Source organism: Colletotrichum jinshuiense, chromosome 2, assembly GCF_051148585.1.
Source record: "Colletotrichum jinshuiense chromosome 2, complete sequence".
Lineage (NCBI taxonomy): Eukaryota > Fungi > Ascomycota > Sordariomycetes > Glomerellales > Glomerellaceae > Colletotrichum > Colletotrichum jinshuiense.
In genome coordinates, this window is record NC_139309.1 from 4787265 (window position 1) to 4799819 (window position 12555).

At 60.1% G+C, this 12555-nt stretch overlaps 3 protein-coding genes across 3 annotated transcripts; 1 reads left to right on the forward strand and 2 right to left on the reverse strand.

Annotated features, from left to right (window-relative positions):
• Nucleotides 1-486: 486 nt before the first annotated feature.
• Nucleotides 487-2390, forward strand: EsH8_II_001254 (uncharacterized protein; the record flags this gene model as incomplete). Its single annotated transcript, XM_083264552.1, has 5 exons — nt 487-731; nt 800-876; nt 972-1247; nt 1320-1488; nt 1571-2390. 5 exons carry the CDS (start codon nt 487-489, stop codon nt 2388-2390), a joined length of 1587 nt encoding a protein of 528 aa, XP_083121874.1.
• A 133-nt stretch (nt 2391-2523) lies between these two features.
• Nucleotides 2524-5248, reverse strand: EsH8_II_001255 (Zn(II)2Cys6 transcription factor; the record flags this gene model as incomplete). The annotated part of the gene is made up of 5 exons (XM_083264553.1): nt 2524-3531; nt 3621-3872; nt 3972-4722; nt 4849-5016; nt 5100-5248. The coding sequence occupies 5 exons, from the start codon at nt 5246-5248 to the stop codon at nt 2524-2526; spliced, it is 2328 nt and encodes a 775-aa protein (XP_083121875.1).
• A 1973-nt stretch (nt 5249-7221) lies between these two features.
• On the reverse strand, nt 7222-10515 carry EsH8_II_001256 (Zn(II)2Cys6 transcription factor; the record flags this gene model as incomplete). Its single annotated transcript, XM_083264554.1, has 3 exons — nt 7222-8773; nt 8903-9845; nt 10350-10515. The coding sequence occupies 3 exons, from the start codon at nt 10513-10515 to the stop codon at nt 7222-7224; spliced, it is 2661 nt and encodes an 886-aa protein (XP_083121876.1).
• Between the last annotated feature and the right edge of the window lie 2040 nt (nt 10516-12555).

Below are 12555 nucleotides of genomic sequence, written 5' to 3' on the forward strand. Positions count from 1 at the left end.
GGCTTTCTTTGGCCGTTAAATTAGTCAAAGAATACGTTGTTGGCCGTTGTCGGAAGCCCTTCCGAGCGACTCGCTCGGAACACGCTCGGAACCACGGAACTTCCCCGAGTCAAGGACAATGCGCGTCCACCACGCTTATCTACTACCCCGGCCAAGATAAGAGTGTTATAAGCTTTAGTTGGTCTTTGATCAAAGCGTAGAAGCTCGCTAGAAGCTCTTGTGATTGGCCGCTGATTATCGCGTTGCGGTTGATTGGGCCTGCTGGAGATAAGATGCCGGGCACTGCGGCGGCGCCGCTATGCAGGACAAAGGGCACCATGTCGATGTACGGACGCCTGCCAGGCTTTTGAGTCCCATGGGTTTTTCGGTGATAAGATCAAGTTCGCGTTGCAAGTAGTAGCCATGGTATACATAACTCCAGAATCGCCCGATACACCGGGGTAACCTCACCATAGATCGTACGAGTGAGAGTCAACCTGATCAATAATGGAAACCGACATGAAGAAAGACGCCCCGGCGCTCGGCAAGATCGACTCGCAGACGGACGCTGCTGTCCGCGGCGACGACCTGCGGCTCGCTCAGCTCGGGCACGCGCAGGAGTTGAAGAGACAGTTCTCGCTGCCCGCCCTGGGAGCCCTGTGCGTCTGCCTGATGGCAACTTGGGAGGCGTTGTCGAGTGTCATTGCACCGGCTCTCGCGAGCGGCGGGGCCCCTTGCTTGTTCTACAATCTGTAAGTTGGCCCACACCTCTGAGACTCTGAGTGAGAGTTGCGCAACTAACATCGTGGACAACCAAAAGCGTAATTTCATCATTGTGCACCGTTTGCATCGCCTCGTCGCTTGGAGAGATTGCGTCAATCTACCCGACTGCCGGAGGTAAAACTTTTTTTCCCTTTCAACTAGTTGTGCCAGATTGAGTTGGCAAAAAAAGAAACAAGAACACCCGTACTAATGACTTCTCCCCTTTATAGGTCAATATCACTGGGTTGCAGCACTATGCCCACCATCGACCCGATCGGCGGCTGCGTTTACAACCGGATGGATCTCCGTCGGCGGGCAAGTCGTCCTAACGTCCTCGGCCGCGTTCGCGGCTGGCCTCCAGACCCAGTCTCTGATCATCCTCAACGACGAGTCGTACGTCTCGCAGAGATGGCAGGGCATGCTGTTCTACTGGGCCATCCTGGTGTACGGCATGGCCATGAACATCTGGGGCCATAGGCTTCTGCCGACCGCAAACCTGGTATCCGGTAAGAGCGCCTAGCGCAATCGTCTCCGACTTTACCCTTCCCCCCTTTTTGACCGGAAACTCATCGTGTTAGGTGTCCTCCACGGCGTTGGGTTCCTGGCGATCCTCATCGTCCTCGGCGTCATGGCGCCCAAAAACACCGCCTCCTTCGTCTTCACCGAGTTTGTCAACTCCAGCGGCTGGGAGAGCGACGGCGTTTCCTGGCTGGTCGGGCTCATCAGCGCCGTCTACCCCTTTCTCGGGTAAGAACCATCCAAAGATTCCCCCCCCCCCCCCCTTTTTCATCAATGACAACAACACCCCCCTCCTGACACACTCTGGCAGTTACGACGCCGCATGCCATCTGGCCGAGGAGCTGCCCAACGCGAGCCGCGACGTGCCCATCGCCATGGTGGGCAGCGTGGTGGTCAACGGCGTCATGGGCCTGGTCTACGGCACGGTGCTGCTCTTCTCGACGGGCCCGCTCGAGGCGCTCCTCTCGACGCCCACGGGCTTCCCCTTCATGCAGATCTTCCTCGACGTGACGCGGTCCCGCGGCGCCGCGACCTTCATGTCCGTCATGATCATCCTCACGGCCGTCGCCGCCACCGTCGCCGGCATCACCTCGACCTCGCGCACGCTGTGGGCCTTTGCGCGCGACAAGGCCACCCCCTACGACCGCTACCTCAGCAAGGTCGACCGGCGCCAGAGCATCCCCGTGCGCGCCGTCGTGCTCGTCACCGCCCTGCAGATGCTCCTCGGCTTCATCTACCTCGGCAACACGACGGCCTTCAACGCCATCCTGTCCATGGCCATCATCGGCATGTACGCCAGCTACATCGTCCCCATCGTCTACATGCTCCGGTACGGCAGGAGGACCCTCAGGGCCTCGGACTACGGCCCCTTCAAGCTGGGCCCCGTGCTCGGGCCCGTCCTCAACGTCGTCGGCCTGGTCTGGATGGCCGTCGTCATCGTCTTCAGCACCTTCCCCTCGGCGATGCCCGTGACGCCGCAGAACATGAACTACTCCATCGTGGTCATGGCCGGGTGGCTCCTCTTTGGGGTCTTCTACTACATCTTCTTCGGCCGCCAAAAGTTTGAGGTCCCGGCGGTGGACAGCAACGTCGTGACGGGCATTTCCGTCCCATCGGATATCGACGTTTGAAAGGAAAGAAGAAAAAAAGTATATTCATGAGACAAAAGGTTTTTGAAGGAAAAGCAAGCTTGGAATGTTTATAGCGCAATCGTAACCCAGCGAAAATTGAATCACACGCCCTCCCACACCCCCTTCCTATCTCTCATATCAGCCCCTGAAATCGCCGTGAAATCTCCTCGGGGTCCCCGAGTGACATGCCCTGCTCGTTGCTCCCGAAGAAGCCCACGGGGAAGTCCGACGGCGCCGGGTGGCCGGCGCTCGCGTGCCCGAAGGCGTCGAAGAGGTTCATCAGGTCGTTGCCCATGTTGAACATGTCCGGCATGGAGCCGTCCGTCTGCGGGCTCGCGCCGTAGCCGTCCCACGCGCTCTCCGCCCTCCTCGCGTCGCGCTCGTTCTGCCCGGCGGCGCTCTGCTCCGCGCGGTCCGCCCGGGCCTCGACCGGGTTCGCGTCCCCTTCCGCCGCAGCAGCCGCAGCAGCCACCCCCGCCGCCACCTGCGGGGCGTCGCCCTTGTCCGCGTCGCTCCGCAGGCCCAGCGACTTGATGCTGGGGAGGAGGCTGCGGATGGTCTTCCAGAGCCTCCGGCTGGCGTGCCCGTGGCGCGAGAAGCCCTTGACGAGCTGCACGGCCTTGAGGAACTTGTCCTTGCAGGGCTCGGTGAAGACGCCCGGCGCGTGGCACACGGCCAGGAGGATCACGGCCAGGGCGCTCATCAGGAAGTAGTTGAAGGCGTTCTGCTGCCGCACGTAGATGTCGCTCGTCTCGTTGAGGTGGACCAGGACCTGGATGGTGTCGAGCGCGATGTCGGTGACGAGCTTGGCGCTCTGCACGTCGGCCTTGATGCTCGTCGTGCTGAGCACGTGGTGCCGGTGGATGAGCGTCCGCAGGTGGTTCCCGCGCAGGTAGAGGAGGGAGCGCAGCCGGTGCATGCTGCGCGGCTGGATGCGCGGCGCCAGGCCGAGCCTTGGGTGCCTGAGCTGGAGGTCTTCCGGGATCGAGTTGAGCCAGTTCAGCGTCATGAAGTCCAGGAACGCCACGGTGTCCTTGGGGATGAACTGCGACGGCGACTCGAAGGGGGGGAGCGCCTCCCAGACCTTGGAGCAAAGCCTGCCGTAGGAAACCATGCACCTGAGATACGGATACTCGTCTCCCTAAAGTTTGAACCAGAAGCGTTAGCAGCAGATCCGTAAAACTCAAATATAAAAAAAATTAAAAATAAGAATTGGAGAGATGGACTTACCGGCTCCGGCAGCTCGGGGTCTATGTCCCTGTCAATGAGCCCGAACGACAGGCTCGTGCCGAAACTCCAGCGGCGGTCCAGGACGTAGACGCACCAGAAGCACCGCAGGGCCAGGTCCCTCTCCTTGGGGTCCTTGAAGTTCTCCAGGAGTATGGCGCGGCGGTGCAGGCCAATCTCCAACACCTCCCGGCCGGAGATGCCGATGGACCGCCAGGCGAGCAACTCCTCGCCGCAGTGGAACCAGTAGATGCTCTTCTCCCCGCGTCAGCAAACAATGCGTTTTCTTTTTTGGGGGGGGGGGAGAAACAAGGCCGCCGCCGCCCTCGATTTCGGGGTTCGGGAGGGACTCACCAGCATGGTCATGATCTGCAGCTCCTTCAGGTCGATAAAGGCCTCGCCCGAGACGCGGCACACGATGGGCTCCACCGCGTCGACGAGGTTCGTGCTGATGGCGTTCTGGCCCTGGGCCTCCATGACTATCGACGTGGCGACGGCCACCTTGACGATCTGGACGTCCTTCAGCTCGGTCCTCGGCCGGCCCCCCGCGGGGTCCGGGCCGTGGCCGTGGTTCCTGGCGAAGTCGAGGATGTGGTGCAGGTTGGCCGAGACGTCCCGCATGTTGGTGAAGGGGTAGACGGACTCGATCTCCTCCTGGTAGACGTCGAGGAGGCGGAGCACCTCGTCGAACTCGATGGCGAGGAGGCAGTCGGGGGGGTCCGCCCGCGACGCCGAGGCGCGGCGGGCGCCCGGCGGCGGGTTCTCCGAGGGCGCGCGGGCGGACGCCGCGGGGGACGCCGAGCGGCTCGCGGGCGAGGCGTCGTCGCGCGTCTGGATGGCCACGCGCGAGAGCGACGACTCGGCGATGCGCAGGCTGAAGGCGGACCGCGTGGGGCCGACGAACTGCGGCTCCCGCGGCTCGCTGGGCCGCCGGTTCGACTCGCTCGTGTAGAGCGGGCTCGGGTGCTGCGGGCCGCCGAGGGCCGCCGGCGACCGCGTGTTGATGTGGGCGATCTTGCCCGTGAGCTCCCGGAGCGCCGAGGACAGCCCGGCGACCTGCTCCCGGAGGGTGGCCACCTCGTCGCTCAGGTTCTTGTATTGCGAGCTGCACGTGGCACGTTAGCCTTATTCGGTAATGTCCAAAAGAAAAAAAATAAAAGAAAAAACCAAAGATAGGAAAAAAGAAGAAAACAGTGAAAAAAAGGCCGAGAGACCCGGAGGCTGTTCATACGGGTTAATGGACTCCTCCCTCTCATTCGTAACCTCCCGCTCCCTCAGCAGCAGCGGCTGCTGCGGGCCCGGGACGAAGACGCACTCGGCCCCGTTGGACAGGCATCGCCGGCAGACCGTCTGGTGGTCCTCCCTGATGCACTTGAGCTTCCGCTTCTTGCACTCGTTGCTGCGTTCCGCACCTATGCGTCAGCTTTGTTTTCATGCAGACGTCTTCACGAGACCTGGGACTTGGAGGGGGGAGCGCCGTACCAGGCGACAGGGGTGTACTTTGCCCGTTTGGCGCGCTGGCCCTCGGCGGACGACGATGCAGGGGCGGCGCGCTTCTGGGCGGATGCGGAGCCCGCGGCGGTCGACGGCGGCGTCGAGGCCTCCGCCGTCACGTCAGGGTCCGGGCCCATGTTGTGCTCGCATCAAGAGTCGCGGCCGGACCGGTTGAGCTCCACGGACCAACACACGCGAGAGCGTTCGGAATCGGATGGAGGAGGGGGGGGGTGATGGAGGCTTGGGAGGTCAATGGGAATGGAACGGTTCCGAGGTGTGTTGGGGGGGGCGTTCCGGTAGTCACTGAACAATGCCTGCCCTTATCTCCCCCACGGCGTAGCCCGCCGAGGGGGCGCAAGGGCGTTTTGGCCCAGGTTCCGAACTGTTCGAAACTAGTGGGGACCTAATAACGGCCCAGGCTCAGCCCGTCTCTTATCTGACCTGATTCTTCAGCAATGGCGTCTATGCGTACGTGGTAGTACAACGCGAGTCGCGGAAAGTTTAATAGCACAAGTCGACTTTAACCACGGTCCCGTGCTGCTGAGACTAAACAGTTGAGGACACTTCAATGTCAGCCAGCCTGAGGTTTCCTGGTATCGATGCCGGATCGCTTGATGGGGTATCACATTATTTGCATCTGGGAGTCTTTATAAACGGGACGCAAAGTACGGATTTAATAACGAGGTTCTATCTAAGCACAAGAGTCATTGAGTTGTAGTATATTCATACCGTGCTGTAAAACCCGGTAACAACGGCGTCAAGACTGTCTAACCAACGACTTTATTTGGATCAATGTGCGAGAGCCAACACTAACCGGAACTACTTGGTTCAAAACTCGATAGTCGCAATGCAGGAGAGAGCAAGAGATAACAGACATTAAATGTAATCCTCTTCCCTGATGACCCCTGCTCAAGCCCCATACTTCAACTCGTAGTGTACCGGTAACCCAGCTAGGAAAGCTTATCCTATAACTAACGCAGCAAAACTATACACTCTGGCCTTGTCGCAACGCAACAAACCAACTCGCGGAACGGGCTCTAGAGGGGTGACGTTGAATATAGCCGCCGCCACGAAAACGACGTTACCACTAACAAATGAAACCAAAAAAAGGGGGCACGCAGACAGCACATCCAAGATAACAGAAATAGTCAAAGCATTGCTCCCTATTCCTTTTCTTCTCAGCGAGAATGCGAGAAAGCCATGGCACGACATCATACAAAACACATGAAGCGCGCAAGGAACCCCCCATTCTAGGCCTATTTCGGAGCACACGTCGTACAAATGACCCCAACAACTCGGCCCCCCTTACACCCCCTTCCCACAAGGGCAACATCATCACCAATCATGCCAAACTACCCTCACCTGCGTTCCTCTCTTTACTTTCTTTTTTTTCCCTCGCCCCCCCTTTTACTCACTGCTCTCCCGGCCGCCGATCCCCAACTCAGTCGCGGTCTGAAAAAATAAAAAAACCCCCCACCCCCCTCCCCCGAATGCCGGAGGTTCTGCTCCCTCCTCCCGGCGCCGCGCTCCAGCCATCACAACCAACCCGTCCACCGTCCAACGAATCCCCGCCCCTGCAAAAGCAGGCAGGGAAACGAACTACTGAGGGAGGGGGGGCCGTTACGTACGCACGTAGCATTTCGTTTCATGCCAGACAGTCTTGCATCATTGAACATTTCATTCGTTGTTGTTGTTGTAGCCAGTGTGGTACATGTACACGTTTAAAAAAAAACAGAATACGCCCTCCCCCCATCGTACGCTCGTTCGCTCGCCCGCCCCGCCCGCCTGTAGGTCGCTGTTGATGGACCTTTTGGTCAAGAGACAAATGCCCCAAGTAAAATGCTTGCTTTGGTTAAAAAAAGAATCCCACCGGCCCTCCTAATCAACACCTAACCAAAAAAAAAAAGAGGGGGAAAAAACCTGTACCCCATGTTGCCCCGATTTTGCAAATGCTTCCAAAAACCACCCTTCCCCTCCCTTTTCCTCCCCGATCATGCCCCTGCCTTCCGCTCGCTGCCCACCCCCGATTCCCGATTCCAAATGCGTATACAAGTACAGTCGTCGGTTCTCTACCCGTCCCGGATCGGAGGGCGTGTTGGCCTCCGAACATTCAGGTCCCTAGCCAGAGACCAACCCTGCCGCCGTTTTGATACCCGCCGCCCTTGCCCCCTCTTGAATTACCGTCGTAGACACCGTCGTCCACCTGCTGGTGCTGTTGATGTTGATGTTGATGCTGCTGTTGCTGCCGGTCCCTCATCGCGGAGCCGTCGGGGCCGCCGGCGCCTGACGCCATCCGGTCGTGCATCAAGATGCCGTTTCCCAGATCCGTGAACCCCGCCCCGCCCTCCTGCTGCGTCGTGAACGGCCCGGGGCCGTGGTCGGTGAACTCTCGCGGCCCCGTCCCCCCGCTCCCCGGGCTCCAGGCTGTCTCGAACCCGGGCATGCCCATCCCCGCCATGTCGGAGGTGTTGCTCCTGGTCAGGCCCAGAGGGCTCATCATGTCGGCGCTGCTCGCGTCCATGTCCACCCCGCCCATCCCGCCGCCCAGCTCTCCGGAGCCGATGCTGATTCCCAGCCCCATACCTTGCATGCCGGGAGGGTGGTGCATCGGGTTGCCGCCGAGGTCTAGCCGCTGCTGGTGCGTGGCGCCGTTGTTCTCCTCGTTCTCGTCAAACACCTCGCCGACGACGCTGCCCCGCTGCTGCGTCCACGCCGCGTCCATCACGTTGGGCCCCTGGCCGCCAGCCATCATCGCCGCGGCGGCGGCGGCGGCGGCAGTGGCGGACCCCATCCCTGACATGGCCGGGCTGAGCTGCGTCCTCATGCTTCCCGGGTTCTCCCCGGCGGCGACGAGCAGCTTCTCGGCAAACTGCTTGCGGGAGTTGTCGCTCGCGCTCAGCGTCCGCACGAAGAACTCGATCGGGTCCAGGGTCGCCCCCTTCCTCCCGCTGCCCAGCACGCCCATGTCGCCCGAGGTGAAGTCCATGGTTGTCGAGAACCCCACGCTCTCGCACGCGCCCAGCACATTGACGCACCACGTCCCGATCTCGAAAATCTTCTCCATGATGCCCATCCCGTGCACCTCGACGGCTTTGCTCGGCAGGCTCGAGAGGATCGAGGCCGTGTCGCGCGCCACCGTCAGGGGGAAGGAGAAGCACATGCTGTCCCCGGCCCCGACGCCACCGCCGCCGCCACCCGACGCCACGCCTCCTCCCGAGTCCCCGGGGTTCGTCCAGCTCAGCAGGCCCTGCCTCATCGACGACTGCCACACGATGAGCCGCAGCCACTGCTGGGTGATGAGCAGGTCCGCCTTTTGGATGTCGGTCGGCTCCGGCGCGCCCGAGTCCCTCGCGGCCGACGACGCGCCGAAGGTGCCCATCAGCTGCCCATGCGGCTGCGAGGGCGGCGACCGCCCACGTGGGCGGAGAAAGGCGGGAGGGAGGGAGAGAAGGTTCTGCAGGGCCAGGAACGTGGTTGCGCTGACGCGGGGGTCGGACCCCTCGTTCCATGCCGTCACAAACGATTCGTCGAGCGGGGTGTAGGATGAAACGAGCTGCAGGAAACCGGCATGGATGTCCGGCGCCTCGTAAGGGTGTCGCGTGGTCGGGAGCGAGGGCGTCCTCTTGAACGTGATGGGCTTGTTGCGCAGGATGGCAAAGGACCTGGTGTCGCACGGGGCGCGTTAGCAAATGCGATGCGACTGCGAAGCTGCACCCTTTCTCTCTCTCTATCTCTCTCTCTGATGCGGGGCCGCCCTTGGGCCCGCGCGCGGATGGGGACTCGTTACTCACCTTTCCGTCACAAAGAGAATCCAAAAGACCCTCTGCCGGCACAGCGTCTCCTCGCGACTCAGCCCGTAGTATGTCGAGTCGTCCTGCAAGCCGAGGTCCTGCGCGTTCGTCAAGGCCTCCCGTAAGTAGTACCAGGACTTGCGCGACTGGTTGATCTCGAAAAAGGACGTGCTCAGGTAAAAGGACGAAATCACGGCGGACAGGGACAGGTCCTCGAGGAAGTCGTACGAATGCCTCGTCGAGATGGTCTCGTCCAGGAAGAAGCGGCCGACGACCTCCCACGACGTGGGCCCCGGGGCGCCTATACTCTTGCCGGACATGTGCATGGAGGTGAGGGCGCACATGGCGTAGATGAGGTTCTTCTCGCTGGACGACATGGGGCGGGCGATGGTCTCGCGTATGGCGGGCATGTAGATGAGCGGCATGATGGGGTAGATGTGTTCGTAGTAGAGCTCGACCAGCTGGGGTATCATGTGGAAGTAGCTCCGGGTCCTCGGTCGCATTTCGTCGCTCGAGAAGATGCCCCTGGGCTCCGGGACGTTGTGAGCCGGGTTGGAGGTGACGGCGGCCCAGAAGCCCGGCGGGGTGGAGGCGGCGGAGGCGTTGGACGAGTGCTGGGACGCGGCCTCGCCCAGGTCGCTACCGCTCATTCCTATGTCGACGCTGTCTAGGTTCAGCGGCGGGCAGGCTGCTGACAATCGACGCCGCACATACTCTGTAGGGCTGTCGAGGGCATTCTCTGCATTGAAAGATTTCTGGCCTGTCTGGTGAAGCGGCTGCTGCTGGGGCTGGGTGGTCTGAGACGACTCCCTCGCGCGCAGCTCGTTGATGACCCTCCCATGGCCACGCTTCGGGCCCCTCTTCTTGGGGACATGCTCGCGTTTACAGGTGAGAGAGGCGTGCACGCATTGCTCACAGGGGAACTTGCCGTCGCAACGTATTCCTAGAGGCTGGTCAGCGCATGGTTTGGGCGGGGTAAGGTGCGCAGGAAAGAAGAGAAAGGAAAAAGAAGAAAAGACAGAAGAAGAAGAAGAAGAAGAAAACACGCTGCGAGGGGTGGTGAGTTGCGAACATGATGGTAGTAGCATTCATTGGAGATGGTGGTGGTGGTGGTGGTGGTGGTGGTGAGGTGCAGCGGCAGCAACAACAACAGCAGCAGCAACAACAGCAACAACAACGACAACAACGAACAGTGCTGGTGGTGGTTGTAGTGAATGGTGGTGGTAGTAGCTAAGGCGGGATGATACCGTGAAAGCGACAGATGGACTGGCCAGGCGGCAGGCCGGTGGGGAGAGGGAGAATGGCACGAAAGTTCATGAGAGCGACGACAAGCAAAAAAAGAAAAAAAGAAAAAAAGTCAAGACGAGAGACACAGGACGGACGACGACGGCGGCGGCGACGACAACAAGGTGGGAATGAATGGACCGAGTGGAACAATCGTACTCACTTCTCCTTCGGCAGTGATCGCATACTGTTCTCTTGGGCACAGCAGCTGACTGGTGCTGGCTCTGGCTCTGGCTCTGGTGCTTGGTGCTCGCGGCCGGTGACTCGGCCTTCACCTCTGCAGAGCCCGCTCTGCTCGCAGCATTTCTCGCGGTATCTGTGTCGTCCATCACTCCAACATGACGCAATGAGAAAAGACGACGGGCGAGAAGAAAGAATGGGCAGGAGACGGGACAGACAGAGCTCTGCCACAGGGGGGGGGAGGGGGTGCCCGGATGTTAAAGATTTGAGCGAGGAATTCCGCGGTGGAGCGTGGGTTTTTGGGGATTTGGATTTGTTGTTGGATTTGTTGGATTTGTTGGATTGGGATTTGGATTTGGATTTGCAGCCCGGTGGAAAAGCAGCAGTGCAGCGCGGCGTAGACGAGACGCACGCACGACTGACATGGAGCAAAATCTCGACTCGACTCGACTCGAACGAACAGCGCCGACCGGCCCAGCCTCTCTCTCTCTCTCTGTGTGTGTCTCTCTGTCTCTCTCTTTCTCTCTACCCCCCGGTCAGCACGCGCCAGTCCACTCTTCAGCCACCACAGCCCCTCCCTCACCGGGCAAGGGAACGGGGAAGGGGGAAGGGGGGGAGGGGGAGGGGAGGGAGCTAAGGTAGGTAGTAGGGTCGGTAAGGTAAGGTGTGCTCCAGTCGGGGTCCAAAGGGGAAGGGTAGGTAGCGTAGCGTAGCGTCGTCTTGTGTGTCTGTCTTGTGTGTGTGTGTGAGTGTGTGCGTGTCTGCGTGTGTGTTTTCTGCGTGTGGCTGTCTGTCTGTCCTCGCCAGCTGGGGGCGCCGGCAGCCGTGCGCGTGCGTCGTCGCTAGCGCCTGGTGTGGGTGGTGGTGGAGGTTTAGTGTAGGTAGTATAGTGTAGTGTAGGTATGTAGAGTGTATGTGTGTGTCTCTCTTTCTTGTCTCCGTTGCGTGTGCCTGTGCGAATGCGGGGAAAAAAGCAAAAAATAAGGAAGGGGGAAATCGAGGCGAATGAGGCGAAAGGAAAGGCTGCTGCCGCCTTCGAGTCAGCTGATGGGAACGAGGGGGATCGATCGTAGAGACGGACGGACGCCTTTGGAGATGTGCGGGGGAGGAGATTTCGAGGCCAATCAACTTCGGATGAGCCGCACAAAGGACGCCCAGAGAGGCACAAAGGAGCAACAAATAACTACTACGGTATGTATATGGGAGAGGAGAGGAGAGGAGAGGCTCATCAGCTCATCAGAGAGAGACCCCTCTCTCCTCTCCTCTCCTCCCGTCCCCCCCATCCCCCCTCCCCCTCCCTCTCACCAAGTCCCCAAAGTCCATTTACATGCCTAATAGACGACTATTTGGATCCAACTGAACTGATGTACGGCCCTATTCCGGCCCCTCTGCTGTCCCGGCACCCGCCCGCTCGCGCCAAGAGCCATCAAATCCTCGTCTGAGTACCGCCGAGCGGAGCTAACCGCAGGCACCATCCCCGCCGCCGTGGACCACATGTGCGAGTTTTGCTCATGACGCTGGACAGGGAGTCCCGGGGACGCCGCTGTTTTTTCCCTCTTTTTTTTTTTTTTTCGTTCTGGGGGGGGGTTGGCTCCAGCTTAACCTCAACCCCGTTGTCCGAACTCTGCTGTGACAAGTCCCATGTTTCTTTCTTCCCATGCCCCGTTGCGGAAAACAACGCTCTCCCCGGCGCCTCTGAATCGCATGCTGCTGCTGATGCTGATGCTGCTGTTGTCTCTGCTGGGGGCTGTTGGTGGTCGCCGTAGACTCGGGCCCACGCCCAGCCAACGCTGTCAGACATGCGGTAGTGAAGTACAAGGAAAGGGGTTTTTTTTTTTTTGTATGTCTTTCTTTTTCGTGCACCTTGATGGCCACTGCTGCTGCCCATATCCACCACAGCTCGATAATATTCCCCCTCTGGGCGGTAGCAGCGGTTGCGATCCATCAAAGAGTTTGTCGATGGATGATGCCACGCCTCCTCGCCCGTCTTGAGCATCCACGCCGGCAGGACTGATCCGGGCTCGTCCGCCCACAAGACGTCTAGGGTGTGCCCGATTAAAGTTTTTTGACGTGCGTAAAATTGGGGGGAGGGTTCCTCTGGATTCCCAATCCCAGGTCCTCCGCGCTAGAGCCCGTCAAAGTCCCAATGAGCGGCATTATGTTGCAGCAGGTGATCAGTAGGATGCGCC